The 21,191-nt window shown below is 39.2% G+C and overlaps 1 protein-coding gene across 1 annotated transcript; it reads left to right on the top strand.

Moving 5' to 3' along the window:
- Positions 1-7,284: 7,284 nt before the first annotated feature.
- On the top strand, positions 7,285-11,793 carry LOC146319544 (ATP-sensitive inward rectifier potassium channel 1-like). Its single transcript, XM_084730471.1, has 2 exons — positions 7,285-8,343; positions 10,581-11,793. The coding sequence occupies exons 1-2, from the start codon at positions 8,327-8,329 to the stop codon at positions 11,734-11,736; spliced, it is 1,173 nt and encodes a 390-aa protein (XP_084586597.1). The 5' UTR covers positions 7,285-8,326; the 3' UTR covers positions 11,737-11,793.
- The last annotated feature ends 9,398 nt before the right edge of the window (positions 11,794-21,191 follow it).

Here is a 21,191-nt window from a genome sequence, read left to right as displayed (position 1 = left end):
AGGCCTGGTTGTAACCTGGAGGACTTTGGAGAAAATTTAAATAGTATTTAATGAATATTTAATAGTCAGTGTCTTATTGTGAACATCCAATTTAATTTTTACATCAAAAGTTGCAAAAATGTTTTGTGAATGCTGTCAATTACAATCACAAATCAGAATCGACTAAGAAAATTGAAAACGGTGCATCTCTAGTAAGTATAAAATCCCTAAACTTAACCAAGTTGTTTTTGTGCCTAAACACGATCAAACCTTAAAACTGATTGATTTTTCCAAGTGACGTCCTGTTTATTGCAGCATCAGATCAGAAAATACATCGTGTTGTTTTGGAGGGCAGTTAAAATCCGTATGTTTTGTTACTTAATAATTTTGAGGACTTGTTTTGAGCTTTGTTTAGTTTACAGACAGATCTCCTGCTTCAGCTCTGACTTACTGTCCTTTCTTTACTTGAACTGCAGTTTTCCAGCCTGATCAGGGAATAATGCTCATGTTTTGGTTGTTGTCGCTTCCAGTTTTACCTCAAATCATCCTCAAAAGTTGTTCATCGATCATTTGGCTGAACTGGTGGCTCATTTCTGTCACAGTGTGACTGAACCAGATCTCAGCCATTATTGTTATTTTTATAACAGAGAACTTATGTTTAAAACTCCAAACATTAGACCCCAGTTGTAATAAACTACAGCTTTTAAAGCATCTCTCAGGTCTGTAGCTGATTTTTAAAGGGAGATATGAGGTAGATAATATTTGTCTTGAATCGGCGTCTCATCGGGGCTGAACTGAAGGCCTCGTCATGTGAACAATGTAAACTTAAAGGGACAATTCACCCAAAGATGAAAATTCAGTTCAGTTTTGTTCTCTGCTGGAGTTTCACAGGAAAACATTGTTGCAGAATCTCCCAAACAATGGAAGTGAATGGTGACCAGTTTTTCACATAAAAAAAAAAAACAACTGAATAAAAACATGAAAGACGAGCAGTATGGAGGCATTTACTTCTGTTGTTTTTTCTGTTTGAAAATTGGTCACCGTTGTTTTGGAGATTCTGCTACACTGTTTGTAGGAGCCTAAATGCAATTCATTTATTTTTGGTTAAAAAAAGAAGGAAGTAATGCATTTTAAATGCAATTAAATAGTTTAAAATGGATAAAAATTTAATTTGTGTGATATTTGTCATGGATGGGAGCGTACAGTGTAACATGTTGGTGTTACTAACTTACTGCACACCTTTAATTACTTTAATTGAGGCTCCTGTGTTAACCAGATGTTTTGGGTTTTTTTTTTTTTTTTTTACCTCTCCCTCGTTTTCCTCGTTACTGATTTTTGTTTGGATGTGACGGATGCCTGATGGATACTTTGGACACTTTTGATAATATTTTTGTACCACCTTTTTTGCTTTTTGTGTTAAGTAAACTGTTAAAACTTTACAAGTGTTTCAATGAATTTTTCAAACATAAAAAAACAAAGAATAAAAACATAAAATGCCTCCATACTGCTCGTCTGGTGTCATCCAAGTCTGCCTAGTGGACATAAAAGAAAATGTTACTTACACCATGTTTTTATTCTCACTCTTCACTGTAGATCTTTAGTTTGGAGTCACATTCACGTGCACACTGTCTGAACTGTGTGTGTGGTGTGACAGTGTGCAGACGACATGTCGGGGCTTTAAGAGACTTGGGTTACAGCAGATGAGCAGCATGGAGGCATTTTATGTTTAGGTGATACTGCGACACTGTTTTCCTGTCAAAAACTCCAGCAGTGTTTCGTGGACTAACAAAATAAACCCAACGCTCGATCAGTGTGAGGGTGAGAAGATGACGACTGAATTTTCATTTTTGGGTGAACTATCCCTTTAGAAGTTGCTTTCTGAAGAAATCAGAGGGAGGAAACTGAGAAAGTCCTGGAAAAGAGAAACTGCCTCTTAATTTGGAATCATGTTTGCTGATAATTTGACTCATGTGTTGACACACCACAGATAAATTCTAAAACTGATAAAAAACAAAATCCAAACTTCTGCTTTTCAGATTTCCACTGAATCTGAGCTTGTTGATGCTGTTGTGCAATTCAGCTCAAGCATTTAAATGTAACATCAGCAGAAACTGTATTTCTGTGTCCTGTGAGTGTGAGTGTGTATAACTGTATAATATTATAAAAGGATTCTACATTTAAATTTGTTCTTGTTACATTCTGGTACTTTTTTATAGTTCACTGTGTTTCCATTATTGTATCATGACAACGTCTTTTTCTGATTTACTCTTGAATGATTACAGATTGCTGTTTCATATCGATTAATGCAATTAAATCTTTTATTGATAATCAACAAATATGGGCCTGAGTTGTGTCACTGCATCAGTTATTGCTGTTTTTACAGGTTAGATTCAGTTCATTATAGTCGCACAGCGCTACAGTAATACAATAAAAACACAAGTACAAGAAAATACTTAATATATTTGAATTTTAGAAGAAACTTAATGCTTTTAAAACTATACTCCTCCTTTTTTCCTGCAATGTTTTACTTTGAAAAGCATCTGTCTGAGTTTATGTGAAACTTAAGATTTATTCTGAGAGTTCACTCATCTGAATTCTGACAGATATCTGATCAATTCCACTCAGGCTTGATTGATTATCCTTCGTAACCGGATTGTTTCTCATCTTCAACTTTGGTGAGTGAAGTTAAACAACCTATTTTTTTTTTAACTTGTTTAGATTAGAGCTGCAACCATTAATTGACGAGTTGTTAACTAGTTAGTTAATCACAAGCTGTTTTGATGACTGATTAATTGTTTGGAGTAATTTTCTAAGGAAAAATGTTTTCAGAAAAAATTCTCAGCTTCTCAAATGTGAATATTTTCTGGTTTCGTCTCTGACTGTAAACTGAATATCTGTACATTAAAACGAAACATTTGAGGACGTGAGCTTTGAGAAACCACGATCAAAATTTTTAGCTGTTTTCTGACATTTTATGGACTAACTATTAAAAAGACTAATAATGAAGATGGTTAACAGCTTAATGAAGAATGAAAATAATCATTGCTTGCAGCCCTAGTTTAGATTTATCAACTAGAAATATGATTATCTGAATCTTGGACAGTTTAATTTTCTACCTGATCTGATTTAATTAACTGACAATTTGTGTAAACAGAATAACTAGAATATTTAAAGTCAGTCTATGTTTTGACTGTGTTCATTTTATCAAAGGCACAACACAAAAAAACAAACAAACTTAAATTTCAGTTTATATTTACGCAGCTAAAATACAACAGGATTATTTAATCTTTACATGTAGCTCTGCTCCTGTTAACAGCAGGAGAAACAACTGTGTGTTATTGTGTTTTTTAAGAATACGAAGAAACAAGAAAATGATTTAAAGTCAGGAAACTAAAACATAAACTTTCAATTTGATGGTGGGTGGATCTTCTGGTGCTGTTTCTCTCCATGTCAGAATAAGAATTTTACTTATTTAATTCCATCTAGATTAGTGTCTCCCAAACTAATAAATTGAGTTAATTTGTGCAGAAAACAATACAACACATTTTAAATTGTTTATACAAGTGTACTGCAGATATAAATTTTAAATTTGCAGAATTTCCTCCATTTTTTGTTTTTTTGTTTTTTTGTTTTGTTTGTTTTGTTTGTTTTTTTCTCCTGTGACCCACCAGAGGGTCCCAACCCAGTGTGTATTTGGGAAAGACTAAACTAGACAAATACAAAGGTACTGAACCTGAATAAAGGCTTTTTAACTTTTGGTGTTCCCTACCAAAGAGAACCTTCATTACACTTGTTTGAAGTCTGGACTTCGAATATGTCAAGGCTGTAAGTTCAGACATATTTAAAGGACCAGTGTGCAGTATTTGTTGCATTTAGTGGTGATATTTGAGACTGCAAACAAAATAAAGGTAACAGGAGTACACTTACTCCACACTACAAACTAAGTACACAGGTGAAGATTCAGGCTACAAACATGTTGGAAATGACTTTTTTTTTTTAGTCAGTTTGGCATGTTGGGGCTTTAGGAGACTTGGATTACATCAGACGAGCAGTATGGAGGTGTTTTATGTTTTTATTCTTTGTTTTTACATTTGAAAACTGGTCACCATTCACTTCCAATGTTTGGGAGATTGTGCAACACTTTTTTCCTGTCAAACTCCAGCAGCGTTTTGTGGACTAAAAAACTAAACCCAACCTTCAGTCAGCATGAGGGTGAGGAGATAATGACTGAATTTTCCTTTTTGGGTGAACTATCCCTTAAAGGCAAACTGTATAAGCAAAATATAATTTGGAAGTCAAAGCTGAAGTCATTACTTTAAGTCGATAACAGATCACGTCCTGGATTAAAGAACGTGCAGAGAATAAATTTGTTTATTTTACATCTGTTTTACATGGCTGTCAGCTCTAATGCATGTTATAACTGAAAGATCATTAGTAATAGTGTTAAGCCAAGGGGAGAAAAATCTGACGTTCTTGTAGAACATGAGACATAAACGACTAATTCAAGACCCTGCCTGATACCCTTATGATATTAATGCTGTTTAAAGTGCAGGATTAATGAGGTGCATGCATATTAAATGATGGTGTCTGTTGGTCTTAGCATGAGGTTACACACAGTGTTTACTTAATATTAGCTTACACAGGCTCCGTTAACGAAGCTGTCCTGTTTAATACTTTAACTCCACATATTTACTTATCTATATTTAGCATACCAAGTTTTTAGCACTTTGAGGAAGTTACTTGATAAAACTGGTTTGCAAGTTTTTTCACGAGCCTTTTAAGTTCTAACTCAATGAAATGAAATCATCAAGTCTGTCAGAACCTGTTGCGGGAACTTTTCCATTATTTGTTTATATACCACCTCAGTTTCATTCTGTCCCATGGTCCTTTGCCACAGACTTAATGCACCTTGTCTTCTACTCTCTTTAGATCATCCAGGAAAGTTGAGCCTCTTATCTGTTGTTGTACTCTCTCATCTGTAGAACATCAGAAGATAATACTTAAATACACAGGTTACTCTGTACAGATGAGGCCTTGTTAAACTTTTGGAGTTAAATCAGGTCAATGACTGAACTTGCCTGAACAGCACATTTTACCCACTGTACTGTAACATTACTAAATATTACTTTTGGGATTTGTCTCAGTCACAAACTATTGTGCATAGTTCACCAAGCTTGATGATACTGACTACAGTGGGGTTGTTGAACACCCCACCCCCACCCCCACCCCCACCACCCTCACGCCTGCCCAGACCGGGCACAGTGAGACCAGCAGCTGCCTCCACATCCTCTACATGTCAACTTCCTGCAGCACACCAGCTAAAACCAAAAACCTAAGACCGAAACTTGCAGAACAGACGTGTGCAGAACCACACCAAGGGTTTCATGTGAAGAATACAAATAAGAGGTTAAGTCAGAACTGCAAAAAAAAAAAAAAAAGCAGAGCAAAGTTCTTCTACCAACGCTAAACAAAGACGACACTGAACAAAATATTCAAATCACACTTTGGAAAAGAGACAATAAAAAGCTTAAATCTACACACGATGCAACAACAAATCATCTTCCGATTTAAAAACATATAATTAATTACATCAATAAATTGATCATACAGTGACAGAGTAATATGATCATTGCTATTACAGCTGCTACACTTGCACTGTTAATCTTTATTGACTGAAGTACATCCAACAACAGAAGTAGGCCGACTGAGCACAGGAACTCTTGCACATGGGGGGCAGTAAACAAACCATAATGACTGAGAGCTGATGGGAAAATTAACATGAGAAATTGTTGTGCCACAAAGCTTCAAGAATTGCAAGGATAATGAGTGTTCAACACAGGAAACCCTCTTTTCAGCTCAGAGTGCAGAATTAGCTCTTAGCATTTAGTGATTTGGTGAGAACCCGTGGATAGTTCTGCTCAGTGGCTCTCTTCCTGTCCCTCTCTAACAATGTCGAGAAAGTTACCATTCTAATCTAAACCATGATCTCACAGGAGTTTGGTGAATCAAGGGTCATAATTGTAGTCATAAAGGTATAACATAAATCAGACAGGGAATTGTCATTCAGCCTTGCTGCAATTTTTTTCCCCAGTGGCCACTCGCGATATTACAGTGAAAACTTCCCCTGCAGCCCAAAAACTATTTTCCCTACAAGTAAAAAGAGTTGTCTCCAAAAGTACTGACAGGACCTCAACCTGCAAAAAAAGTCAATGATGACTGTTTCAGTGATCCATGGAGGTTTTATACTACTAAAGTTTATCTAGAGATAAAAACCTGTGATGTCATCACAATGTAAAGTCTGTGGGCCAATCAGGAACTCACAGGCAGGGGTAAGGGAGGAAACGCTACTGCACATATTCAGTGAGTCGTATAACCTGGAAGTAAACCCGGAAGCAAGAAAATTTTTTGGGCTTATGCGCCTGAATGGGCGCCATCTTTGCATACACTATCCAGTTTATCATAATATATCTACACTTTATATCTAGAAAAACCACAGCTTCCCTGTTAAGATGTATTTGTTCACAGGTCAGTCTTGACCAGAACAACATGGAAGTGACGCTGACGGATCACAGCAACAGGCCGAAACGGTCAATGCAGCGTCTGTATATATATATAACTCTGTAGGAGTCAAACAAAGAGGACTTTCACCCAGGAGTGTGTCCCATTTGAAGACAAAAGTTTGCCACATGGTTCTCTCACATCATCTGGTGTACGTAACATAATGTCCTTATTTTAACCCAAAACATGATTGTTTCCTAAACCTAACCAAGTAGTTTCGGTGCGTAAACCTGATTAAATTGCAACCATTTCACAACATTAAAATGGCTTCCTGGCAGCGTCTCATGCAGCTGCTATAAGGTACTTTGTGCATCAGTATAAAGCTGAATTTATGCTCACTGTAGTGCACCCAGCGCACGACAAGAATGACGACATATCCTGTGTCGGCTCGAGAGCGAGGGCTCCAAAAGGCGTTATGTCACTTGGTCATGCACCTCTGAATTTCATGTAACATGTCGGCCCCAGCACAAGCCGCACCTCTCTTTTCAACATGGAGGAAGACTGGGCAAGCAGGATCGCATATTCAAATATTATATCATAGGTCGCATGCCATCTTACAGGGGGCTCACGCCACAGTGTCTCATGCAAGCATAAACAAGGCTCTGAGGGGCGTGACAAGACATTGGAATTTGATGAGCTGGTGTGAGAACAGGTTGGATCACTACTGCGCAAACTCTGGCTCCAAATTACAACACCAGGATAAGACAGCAGCTCTCATATCCGGGATATTTTAGCTTTATTTTTGTACAGTGGGAGGAAGAGGAGATGTCTCATCCATTTGTATGTACAGTCTACGGTTCAGGAGTGCCTATCCAACTCTTGGCAAGAAAATGCATAAGCTTATCTCCCCAAATGCTGAAGTTTTCCTTTCTTAAGTCTGCAGTCTGTTTATGTGCAGCTGTTATTCTGTTGTTTCAAACACTCATATATTCAGAGATGCAGCTGCACACCTGACTGAAGACCACAGACTGTGTTCTGGCAGACAGTTACTTCGAGTTACTGTAAGACTCATGCAGGGTCTCTGCAGTTGAATCAATACAGCTGAACACACTGTCTGCATCTTGAACCATCTCCTGCTCCCTTCATTTGCATGCAGCTAATGGCATCTGTATCCATCGCTGGGGGGCATCTTATCAATTCAAGACCTCTCTTAAATCATAACAGATCATGAAAATGAGCTCCACAGATATGAAAATTGTCCTTCTGCAGCCAGAGGAATATGGCAAAGACATTTTTGTTCCTTGCAGCTCTTCATTTTGATGCAAATGTGAGGCAGCCTTGCAGGTTCGAAGGATGGGGGGGGAGGGGGACTGGGGGGCATTTCTTTGTGAGGCCCGACGCAAATCCCAAATGTTCTCAGGGCTGAAAACAAAAACAGCATGGGTGCAGCACCGGCCACATTGGCCCCTTCAATAGATGCACCTTCTGCCACACAAAAGCACTGAGGGCCTTTCCCGAACGTTCCCCCCCTCATGGTGGTCAGAACTGACACTGCCAGGAACTTCAGCCATCATTTGTCCAGTGCTGATGAAGCCGCTGGTTGTGTTGTTAGACTCTCTGCTGGTGGAGCAATGAAGGGAGTCGCCCTGCGAGTCAAAGAGAGAACTGACGCCCACTGGGAGCTCTCTGGCTGGCTCCTCCGGCTGCATGAAGCCAGTGTACATGGTGGCATGTGGCTGGGATTAGGAAATTTCACTGTGGATTAAAATCTTTCCAGCGCCTCCATGGCCACTCGCTGAAAGAAAGCAGTCTGAAGTTCCAGTGGAGATCCAGCGAGCACTCCGGGCCCATGGTCTCACTTAGCAGGTATGTCAAAACAAAACCTTATTTTTGCAGAAGTGAGGCTGGATGAATGATTCACTTGTTCGACTTTTGTGCTTTAAAGTGTCCAGAGTTTGGAGACACATTTCAAGTGATATTAATCTCTCTAACAGTGTAGATGTGTCTCATGTCTAATATATACAGTACTGTTTTTACTGCTGCTTAGAGGAGAGTTACTTTTATCAATGTTATTTTCTCTAGTTTTCCCACTTTGTTTTCTAGCAGAATATACAGTCAAGTAGTGGCTTGGCTAATTACATAACAGCAAAATACAAAGAACTAAAGGAATCCAATAATGGAACTTCTTTAAACTTTTATTAAGGCTTCATAACTGGAAAAAAAACACAACAGCACGAGCAGTTTTCCTATTATTTCCCCCAATGGCTAAATGATGTAAACTAAATTAAACTTACACATAATGAGGTTCATGAGCGAGGTATTAATAATAATACTTTACTACTACGTTATCTGACAGCTTCATCCAAAGATATAAAAGAGGTTCTTAATAAGATTGCTCTTATTTTATGATATTTTTTTCTGCAAAAATATGTCTTTCAAGTTCTTAATACCACTTTTTTTTAAATAAAGTTGTTGAATCTCAGTCTTGAATCTAATCAGTGGCTGTTATGTAAGACTCAGAGTGGACCACATGGTGCACACTGCACAGCACAAACAGGTACAGTAACGCAAATAAATGATTTTTTTTTCTGCCTATACAATTCAATTAGATTTCATTTTCATTATACTTATAGGCAAGTGAAGTCAACTTTATGTATAAAGCAGATTTCACATGTGGACTCAAAATAAAAGGCAAAAAAACATAATAGAAGACAAAAACATAAAATAATATAAAAGATATGAGATATATAAGATAAAAACTTGCATGTTAACAAGTTATTGTCGTTATTATTAAACAGGGAATAACAACCATAATAATACTGATTCTAAAATAAAAGTTTTACCTGTTAACCACACACTTTAAACAAAAAGGTTGTGGGGAAAAAGTGTATGTTTGAGTCTGTTTTTAGACTGAAACACAGCTGTAGCAGATTGTAGCTAATTCTCAGGTAAACAGCTGAACAAAAAGCTTAAATGCTGGTCTCTAAGTCCAAGTACAACAACACACAGCGCAGGACAACAGTAAACAGTTGTGGGATTGTACTGTAGTGTGGTAGCATGTATGATGTAGCTTTAGGTGTGCTGGATGGGATCCAGTAAGGTGCAGTAATCTCAAAGCGACAGACTGCAGTAGTAGCCAGTGTACCAGTCAGTACAGTATTAGTGGTGCTGCAATTGATAAATAAATAATGTAATAATAAGACAATAATAATAAAGTAATAACTATGCAGTTAAGAATAATAACTATCATGTTGTAGGTCAGTACTAAACAGACAAATGTCTAATTCGATGATGAATAAAAGGCCGTTCACACCAAGAACAAGGCAAGGCTTATCAAGGGTCCCCTCCAATTTTAAACTGAAGCAAATTAAAAATTGATTACAATTACTGACTATTACATAAAGTTCTGAAATCATTCTGTCTCAAGTGGATGGATGAGTCCACACTACAACTATAAAGCTGCAGTCTGGACTCTTGCATCCACTTGAGTTAAAAGGAATTTAGGACTATATTTGTTATAGTTGTACATCTCAAAAGGTAAATTAGATGTCATTAATTCACTGCCTGTTGACATGTCATGCTAGTGAAGTCGTGCCACCCATCAAATCAAATCAGGGTGAGGCATGGAGCACAGATAACTGGTTTGGACAGGTCAACAAATACATTCAAAAGACCAAAACCAACAATGGGTTAGGATGCACTCACACGGATTCAGGCAGATGGTAGACGAAACATGGACAACACCCTCTAGATGGGACAGGAAAAACAAACAAACGGCTCAATCGAATGGCAGGACGACAAAACAAATCATTTAACAATTATTAAGAACGTCAATATTAACACCAATATTAATGTGTTCTATCACAGTACAGTAATATGATTTAATTTACAGCTCAAAAAACATGTTTAACATGCAGTAGCTCTTTCACAAAAAAAGCCCTTTCAAGTCAGCTGTCTCAAGTTACAAATACCAATTCAAGTCATTTTTTTTCTTCTTTTTAATCAAAGTCACACAAGTCCTCAAATTTGCAACTTGAGTCAGGTCATGTGACCTCAGTCCCCCACCTCTACTTTGTACTTAATCTCGCGTTTCCTCTCCCCAGCTCCAGGATGTTCCAGCTGCTCCAGGGTCACATTCAGCCAGCTGGACACCGAAGCCGCAAAACTCGCCTGGTCACCAAAGACGGGCGCTGCAACATCGAGTTTGGCAACATTGAATACAGTAACCACTTCGCTTACTTGGTGGACTTCTGGACTACCTTTGTGGAGATCCGCTGGCGCTTTGTTCTCCTACTGTTTGTGGCTTCGTTCACTGGCAGCTGGTTCATTTTCAGCCTGCTGTGGTACTGGATCGCGAAGAGTAACGGAGATCTGATGGGACAAAACCGTACAGATGGACATGTCCAGTGCGTAGACAATGTTAACGGCCTCACAACGGCATTCCTCTATTCCTTGGAGACCCAGACCACCATTGGGTATGGTGGGAGGGCGCTGACTGGGCACTGTGCAGGTACTGTGGCTCTAATTATCATCCAGTCTCTAATCGGTGTCTTCATCAATTGTTTCATGTGCGGTGTCATCCTGGCCAAGATCTCCTTGCCCAAAAAAAGAGCAAAGACGGTCACTTTTAGCCACACCGCTGTGATCTGCTTAAAGAAAGGAAGCCTGTGTCTCCTAATCAGAGTGGCCAACCTTCGAAAGACCTTACTGATCGGCAGCCAGATCTACGGAAAGTTGCTCAGGACAACAACCACACCAGACGGAGAGACCATCATCCTGGACCAGGTGGACATTGATTTCATGGTTGACGCTGGCAAGGATAATTTATTTTTTGTTTGCCCTCTGACCCTCTACCACGTGATTAACAGATCAAGCCCATTCTACGAGCTGTCAGCAGACTCTCTTTCCCAGCAGGACTTTGAGTTAGTGGTCTTTTTGGACGGGACGGCCGAATCCACCAGCTCCGCCTGTCAGGTCCGAACTTCCTACATCCCACAGGAGATTCAGTGGGGCTACAGTTTCTTGCCCATCATCTCCCGCACCAAGACAGGAAAGTACCGTGTGGATTTCTCAAACTTTTCCAAAAGTGTTCGGGTCACCACGCCACACTGCGTCCACTGCTTTGAGACAGACTCAGACCAGAGAAACCACAACAGCCACGACCCTGGAAACCACAACAACCAGGAGAAGTTTGGGATCGACAATCTGGGGTTCCAGGTGATAGACATTCACGACTCTGTGGACATCACTAAAATGTGAGCAGTGAGGAGAGGAACTTGTTTTCAGACTGAAAATGAAACGTAGTCTCATACAAACTCCAGGTCCAGCAATTGCTAGAGTTGCCCGTTCACACATGTGGCGCAAAACAGGAGATTCTCCATGTCATACTCATCTAATGGAACTCGAGGGGTGGCGTCTGGTTAGAGAAAGCAGGAGGCAGGGCGTTACGAGGCTACCGATTGATCCATAATGCTGACTGTAGTACGAAGCAGCTACAGTCAGTGCAGCCTTGATGCCGCTTCCTAACTTTCGAGTTAGCTAGTGTCACTCAATTGAAAAAATGCTTGCTCAGGTCCAGTTTTTGTGAAGTTTTGTGTACTAGCCTCACCCCCAACCTATTTTCTTTGGTCAAAATTGATGCTAACATCCTTGATGTTTCTGTGTCCCCTCCAGTCAGCTGTAAACATGGAGGATGAGGGACTAATTTATGAGGCTGAGAAGAAGCACATCTTAATTGACCCACAGCACCCATTTTATAGGGATTCAAGCAGAGTCTTCTGTCTGTCCTCTGCGTTCATTTCATCCGTATTTGTGCATGTTCTCGGAAAGCCTGTGTATACAGACGAAATGGAGCATTAACACCAGGTGTCGTGGGGGCAGTGAAGCTGTGTAGATCAAGTGACATGATGGGTATGTGGACGTGATGAAGAAGTTCATGTCGTGGTCATGATGTATTTCATCGCCACACACATTTATGTTGTTGTCAGAAACTTTTGACGTCTCTTCTTTCTTCTCTGGGTCAACTTCTGACGCTGAGTGGCGCCCTCTAGTGTAGTAGTTCCCAAACAGTGTGTCTAAGCACACTGGTGTACTGATATACAAGTCCAGATGTGCCTTGGGATTTTGTGACGATCATACATTATTCATGCAATATATAACTATACAAAAAGTTGTTAATTAATTTTTAATTTATACATTCACAGAGGCAAAACTATACCCAGAAAAAATCCTTCAAAAACATCTGTAAAAGCCAACCCAAGTTTTTGCTGTTTGTTCAGTTGCTGGATGGTTGGCATTATTATTGTGACACATCAAACGCCCTGATTGATTGATGCCTAATTTTTTGTCTCCACCCACACTCCAGGAATTCTTCCTGTAACTGGTTTGTAGACTACTTGTTGCCTCCATTGATTAAGTTGGTTATAGGGGCTATTTTACATAAAAATGAACAGTGGTGCCTTGAGATTCTGGCGTGCCCTTTGTTGTGCCTAACTTAATAACATCCTTTAAAAACCTTGCTTGAAAGCCAACCCAAGTTTTCGACAGTTGGTCAGTTTCTGGATGGTCTGAATTATTATTGTGTGAAACATCAAACGCCCTGACTGATTGATGCCTAATTTTATTTCTTCAACCACACTCTGGGAACTCTGCCTCTGACTGGCAGTAAGCTACTGGTTGCCTCTCGTGGTTAGGTTAGCTATAGGGGCTTTTTTGCAAGGATATGAACACAGTCGTGCCTTGAGGTTTTGGCTTGCCTTTTGTTGTTCCTTGGGCACAAAATGTTTGGAAACCACTGCTGTAGTGGATGTATTGTTTTACCATCCATGACAACTCAAAGGATGCATGGAAGTATGTGGGCACGGACACTGCTGCATCATTTAAAACTAATGTATGTATTTTCTAACTAACTGTCCCTCAAACTTCATAGAAACAAGGCTCACCTAAAAAAATATGTTAGTTATGAATAAATAACTTAGACACTTAACATACTCATTTGCAAACAAGCAGCACTGCTGCAACATCTTGCTTGTAGTATATGTGGACATTTTTTTATTTTTTTCTCCAAGTTCACAGTTGCATTATAGTTGCATTTGTGCAAGACTCTACAATGACTCAGGATGTGGGAAATAAGTGTCACCTTTTAAAGTTTCACTGTTAGTCAGACAACTGACTAAATGAGGAAATATTTATCCATGCTGCTTCCTCCACTGAACATTTTAATTCATTGTAGACTCTTTTGCCTCGAACAGCAGAAACAAAAGTTACTGTGTGGATAAAAATTTAGACATGAGTGTGAGTTAAGCTCTTGCTCAGCAGCTCATTACAATCAAAGCACCTTTGGGACTTGTGACTTTGTCTAGGTAATGTGTGGAAGAGGGAGAAAGAGGGATTGAAGTTTTGACGCATGGAAAATGAAAGGGGTAAAATACTGGATGGCACAGTGGGTACTTCTTGAGGAGATTAAGGCCTGAGCCTGTTATAATGAAAAAATGTGTGCTGTAAAGGCTGAGGAAGAAAACAAAAAGTGGGACAGGCCTTTTGAGTTTTCTCATTATTCCTACTAAATTACTAACTGTGTGCTGTGTTTTTTTTTTCTTGTCATGTTCAGACATCTTGTTTGCCTTGATAATTAGGAAACTGTGAACATAGCTGCTAAATGTGATGATTTTAATTGTGACCAGTCTACAGTTTGTAGATCATACTGTGTAACACTGAAACTGTTCTCAGGGAAAATAACATCTTTAGTTGGAATGAATAAACCTTTTTTCACAATTCACTGACTTATTGTTCAATCTTTGTCTTTTGGTGTTTTAAATATCACAATTATGGTTATATCAACTATTAACAATGGCAGGGCTGCAGGTAACTAATTACAAATACTCAAATTAGTGTACTTAAGTAGTTTTTCTTTTTAGGTACTGCATCACCTCAGCATTTTAGTAGCCAATCAGGTGATCTGATCACAAATGGACCAATGAAAACAATGACATACAACTGAAAAACAAAACAAAATGCTGCAGCAGCTCACATTTGTGTGATTAGTCACTATTAATTTAACCAATTAAAAATGTATTTTGTAATGCATTTAAATAATCAATCAACAATTTGACATCATTTTGTGTGGTGGAGCCATGTGTTGTATAAGAAAAATTAAACTTGGACTTAAAATTAAAAAAAAGACAAAAAAATAAAAAATGAGAAAATAAACGTGTTTTGCATCTTATAAATAATTAATGATTAACTGATTGGTTCAGGAAAACACAGTACTGTTCAGAGGTAAATATTAGGTTAATTTAGTTTATTTGCACAATAATGAAGATACAAAAATACAGGCATACTCAGTATTTTTGTTTTTGCTCCCATTAAGTTAAAGACATAAGATTTTTTTTTTTCCGTGCACACAAAAGGGTTATTCCTCTCAAATCTTATTCACAAATTTGTCACAATTCTTGTTAGCGAGCTCTTCTCCTTTGCTATAATAATAATGCTAAAAATGATCTGTCCACCTGACAGGCATGACATATAGCAGTGTTTCCCAAACTTTTCTGTTGGGGACCCACTTTAAAAACGACAAACCAACACGACCCAATTCACAGTAAGCCTCGTCAAGAAATTCTGGGAAGAGTTCATTTGTGCATAAATGAACATTTATGACTATTTTTACAGCCATTTCTGCATCACATTATACTATCTGGACATGTTACTGAAATCATATACACACATTAAAACTTCAGAAATGAGAAATGTATAAAGGCCGAGTTAATAGGCCATCTCATTGTTTTTATTTCCTCTTTTTAAGAAAACAGTATAGGATATTTTAGCCTACCTTATAAATGACACGAAATAAGGGCATTTAGATGGAATTAACAGGCTCTTGTTTTTTCCCCTTATCAGAAAAACAATATTCATATTTTAAATAATAAAGGGTGTATTGTAGACATAAATCTTAAAGGTTTGGGAATGACAGACATATAGAAATGCTGATTAAACAGCAGGATTATTGTACAGGTTTGCCTTGGTCTGGTCACAATAAAAGATCTCTCTAAAATGTACAGTTCGATCTTGAAAAAAGATATTTATTTGGCAATAAAACATGGCTATTTCAGGTTATGCTATAGATACCAAGCCATAAACCGACCTTATCCAACAGTCGCCTCTGGTTTGGTTGAAAACAGAAAACCTTAATTAGCGAGTCAGATGTGAAAATATCTCCGGGAGAGAGGGAGCGAGAATATAGCCAGAAGATATATACATTTTACTGTGTTTAAAAATACTGGCTACCCTTTAGGTAAAAGATCTGAATACTCTTCCACCACTGCATTACACATGCAGAAAAGTTCAGATACAGACACAGTTCAGTGCAGCGGTGGGGAATTATTTTTTCATGGGGGCCACATGAGAAATTGTTCAGGCTGCTGTGGACCAGACACAAATGATATAATGTCCTAATAATGACCAAATCTCTCACAATGAAATGGTCAGAAGTGTTCAACATCAAGCACTTCTACTGTTGGCCACCCGTTCTGAATTACCACGTGATAAATTGTAGGCTAATATTTTGTTGTCAATGTCCAAAACCTGATGTTTTACAGTGAACCATGCAGGCTGCATACAGGTGCAATAACAGCAGCAGCAAAAGTAGAAGAAGAACGACATAAACAACATGAATGTGCAGCGCCGAGTGAATAAAGTCACAGTTTAATATAACAGATACAGCTTATTATCATTACCCATGAACACAGCACTGAACCCTTTCAAAATGCAGGTCTGATAATGGCTTAATGATAAGCAAAGTGCCATTGACTGTCTTTGCTGGTTTTTAACTTTTGGCATTTCCATGATGGCCGTCCGGGCCACATGAAACCTTTCAGTGGGCCACATCCAGCCCCCGGGCCACATTTTGCCCAGGTCTGCTCTAGTGTTTATACGTTTAAATTTCTGTCTCTAACAGAGACTGTGTTGTTCTCACGACTGAGCATGAGATGAACTAAGAGGGACAAAGGTCAGGTTAAACAAGCATTAAGAGATTTGAAAAGCACATACACTGCATACATTGTTAATATCAGCAGCTGCTAACTCTGATGTCACCATACAGGATCCCTGCTCAGTCATTGGCTGTTGGATTTATGTGCATATCCAGGAGGCTACTCCATCAACATGACCGAAGGAAAAGCCAAGCTTATTTTGATACGTCTGGCTAATTTAATTTTCATTTTGAGAGATCTGTTCCATAACTGTGACTCATAGCAGTCATTCCCAAACACTGGGTCGGGACCCACAGGTGGGTCACAGGAGATTTCATTAAGGTCGCCAAATAAACAAAACAACAGTGGAAGAAATTTAGTAGTATCTCATAATTCAGTAGAGTAAAATGTTCTACATTGTTTTCCTTATGAGAGGAAATAAAACCAAGGTCCTGTTGATTTCTCATTTATAAAGATAAATAAATATATATGTGTTTGCAATAACATCATCAAGATTAGGGCTGCAAATAATTTCTTGCTGATCCATCCGTTCATTGTGATCAATCAGTTGTTGGTGAAAAATGGTAGTATTTTTCTTCTAATTTATTAGTTATTTGGTCCATACAATGTCAGAAACTCATGAAAATCAATCAACTAATCCTGTCACAATCTTGTCTATTGAAAAATAGGTCCAAACATGAAAAAAGTATGTCAGCGCACTTCACCTGTTTTCACATGTTTGGACCTATTTTTCAACTAGTGATCTATCTGGCAATATTTTTTCCACTAATTGATTAGTTGTCTGGTCCATAAAATGTCCAAGACGACGTCCTCAAATGTCTTGTTTTGTTCACAACTCAAAGATATTCAGTTTACTGTCAGAGAGGAGGAAAGAAACCAGAAAATATTCACATTTAAGAAGCTAAAAGCAGAGAATTTAGATTATTTTTCTTATATATATATATATATATATATATATATATATATATATATATATATATATATATATATATATATACATACATATATGTATTTCAGATTCAGTGGCATACCATGAAGGTTCAGGGCCTTCGGTAACAAATTTACTTTTTATGTAACGTTACTTTGACAACAATGTCTAGGAAGTCGGGACAAAGCTGAACATTAATATTGCCGTTCTAACAGGAACCTTCATCAGTTACTGAGGGCTGCTGTTTTAACGTGGTCGATCCAATTATCCATGTTGTCACTGATCAGCACGATCAGAACATTCAGGCCAAAACCAAAATCTTGCGAGATTCTTGCAAATTTGGGGTTCCCTTCTAGACACAACCAGCAGACACCTGAGAGTGAAGGACACGACATGCTACCACAGCAATGGCGGCACCGCAAGATGGCGGAACACTGACAGTGGTCGCTATGATTTGCCAAACATCCAAACATCACCCAGCTGAGGGTGAGTTCAGTTAATATGCTTAATATATTTTACATGTCTATCAACATGTGTCATCAACACTGAAACACACCTGGAACACATCTGCTGCCCAAACTCCAGCAACACCAACCAGACAACCAACTCCAGCAACACCAACCAGACAACCAACTCCAGCAACACCAACCAGACACAACCAACTCCAGCAACACCAACCAGACACAACCAACTCCAGCAACACCAACCAGACACAACCAACTCCAGCAACACCAACCAGACACAACCAACTCCAGCAACACCAACCAGACAACCAACTCCAGCAACACCAACCAGACACAACCAACTCCAGCAACACCAACCAGACACAACCACCTCCAGCAACACCAACCAGACACAACCACCTCCAGCAACACCAACCAGACACAACCAACTCCAGCAACACCAACCAGACACAACCAACTCCAGCGACACCAACCAGACACAACCAACTCCAGCGACACCAACCACACAACCAACTCCAGCGACACCAACCAGACACAACCAACTCCAGCGACACCAACCAGACAACCACCTCCAGCGACACCAACCAGACAACCACCTCCAGCGACACCAACCACACAACCAACTCCAGCGACACCAACCACACAACCAACTCCAGCGACACCAACCACACAACCAACTCCAGCGACACCAACCAGACAACCACCTCCAGCGACACCAACCAGACAACCACCTCCAGCGACACCAACCACACAACCACCTCCAGCAACACCAACCACACAACCAACTCCAGCAACACCAACCACACAACCACCTCCAGCAACACCAACCACACAACCAACTCCAGCAACACCAACCAGACAACCACCTCCAGCAACACCAACCACACAACCAACTCCAGAAACACCAACCAGACACAACCAGAACAATAAACTCTGCTGTATAAACTAAACACCACAGTGACTTTATTTCTCTTAAACACAGTAAACAGTAACACTCACCCATCACTTGTAATCAGTAGCAGGTGTAAATATCAGCCCTTAGTTTAGTTTACTCCTCTTCCTCTTTTTTAATTTACTCCCAGTCCGTCAAAGGCGCAAACTCCGTTGATGACATCACTGCCGTTGGGGGCGTTCTGTCACTACACATCAAAATTTGATTGGCTGATGATACGGTCAGTCAAAGTTATGATCAAATGGCGGCTTCCGGGTTCAATGAAAGGCTCGCGATACCAGTGCTGGTCCACGGAGCTGTGATGCGTTTAGATGGCACTCAGATAAATAGTAAATCCCAGCTCTACCTCACAAGAAAATAACCACATTCGTTCTGGACATGTTGTAGTGGTTTATTGAAAAAAAAAATGAATTCAGACACATTCAGACACACAATTATGTAATTATGAAAAAAATATCTGATTTTGATTTTGACGGGGCCAGCAGAGGAGGTCCAGATGGCATGACAGCCCACCACTCCTCAAACCAGTTAATCGATTTTCAAAATGGTTGGCGTTTAATTGAATAATTGATTAATTGTCGCAGCTCGAGTCAAGATAATATAAGGTGATGCAGATCTGGAAGTAAAAAAAAATGGTGATTTATGCACAAATTAAGTCTTAGCAAGATTTATTAATAAGATTTATTGTGGATTGGGTCATGATGGTTTGTCGTTCTTTGAAAAAAAAAGATGGCTTATGTGAATCCCTACTCAGTAACCATGGTAACGGATGCCACTGAACTAGCCTGCTCTGTGGCAGGTTAAGTGTCTAGTTTAATTTAGCTGTGTGTCTTTTTGTGCTCACATCACTTCTGTCCATGCAGAAACAGAAGTTTAGACCTTTTTCTCTGTGACCAAGCATCAATTTACACACCAACTTTTGATTCAAAGCATGTATTCATTTCTTTTTAAAGCAGCAGAGAGGCAGTGAGGACTCATATACTTTTACCTCATATCCTCTTTCCTTATCAATAATGCCTGTCTCTTCTTCACCATTACATAAAGGCAGTACACCCATAACTGTGACAGCTGACCCGGCCACTAGAGAGCATCAGAGAGCTGCAAAGATTAGCATACAAATATTATTATAAACAATTAATGCTCCAAAAAAAAGTGTGTTCTTGTTTCCAAACTGCCCCAGTTCTGCCAGCTCACTCCCTTTAATATGCTCAGTGATGTTTGAAAAGGTTCAGCAGCAAACTTACTTTAGATGTTCACGCTTTTCCCTGATGATCTGCAGTTTACACAACAACACCTGATACAGTCAGTCACCGACTGCTTCATGTTGGAAGTGATGGACCGTGTTGTGGCAGCCTTGTGTCTCTAACAGGGAGTCAGGTTGTTCCTCAAGACCGACTCCAACGCAAGGCAGATTCTTCTGAAATAGCTGCTTTCATCCCATTTGGATTTACAGAGGCGAGTTAACTGGGCTTCATCTGCATAACAATGAACACGAGAACTGTAGAGAGGGATAACAGGCACAGAGAGAGCGAAGCAGCTGAGACAGTGAGGAGAGGGCTGAGAGAGAGGGTTCATCTGATGGAGCCGAGGGCTGCCTCTCTGATTACAGTCACACTTTATCCCCCATGTGATGGAGATGGGGGCAAACATACAGAGGTGGAAGACATACTCACGTCTTGCACTTAAAGGTCCAATATGTAAGATTTACTGGGATCTTTGGGCAGAATATGACAAAAAAAAAAGGATGGAATATAATGATATTCAAAATTAGAATAGGAACAGAAATCACTGGGCCTCATGCAACAACCACTCATAGAACTTGTTGCATTCAACAGTTTTCTCATATTTTGAATTTTCTTTCAGGTCCAGATCTGTCGTAGAGTCATGTGCAGTCATATTTCATTAGCTTGAAGACATTTTGACTTTGAAAAATGAAGTACACTTCAAAATGATGTCAACATTATCCTGTCTGACTACATTTCAACTTAAAATATAATTGTAAATTTACACATAAAGCCTCTCATGATCTATTATTATTATTAGCACAGGTGTGTTGGCCGTATATCTCCACATACAGGTTTATAAAGTCTCCATCCAGGTGAACATCCTCACTTATTCTGTCCTCGATCTCTGTGAGGAAAACTTCCCCTGACCTCCTCCTCCCGCCGCAGTCATCTCAAACACCTTACTCAGAAGTCATTTTCATATCAAGACATTTCTTCTTTTTTTCAGTGACAGTCAGACCCTGTTGGACGACATTACAGCACTCGATTCTTTGCTTTAGCAGCTCTTTTAATTCCACTGCTGATGCTGTTAAAATGACAGATTTTTCTTCATGGATCTCTGAAAGCAGGAGATCAAACTCCAGACTCATAAAGTTCTTC

Source organism: Lutjanus erythropterus, chromosome 11, assembly GCF_056507025.1.
Source record: "Lutjanus erythropterus isolate fLutEry1 chromosome 11, fLutEry1.hap2, whole genome shotgun sequence".
In the NCBI taxonomy this organism is placed as follows: Eukaryota; Metazoa; Chordata; class Actinopteri; order Lutjaniformes; family Lutjanidae; genus Lutjanus; species Lutjanus erythropterus.
The sequence above is the reverse complement of the archived record's forward strand: the minus strand, read 5'-3'. Positions and strand labels throughout refer to the sequence as shown.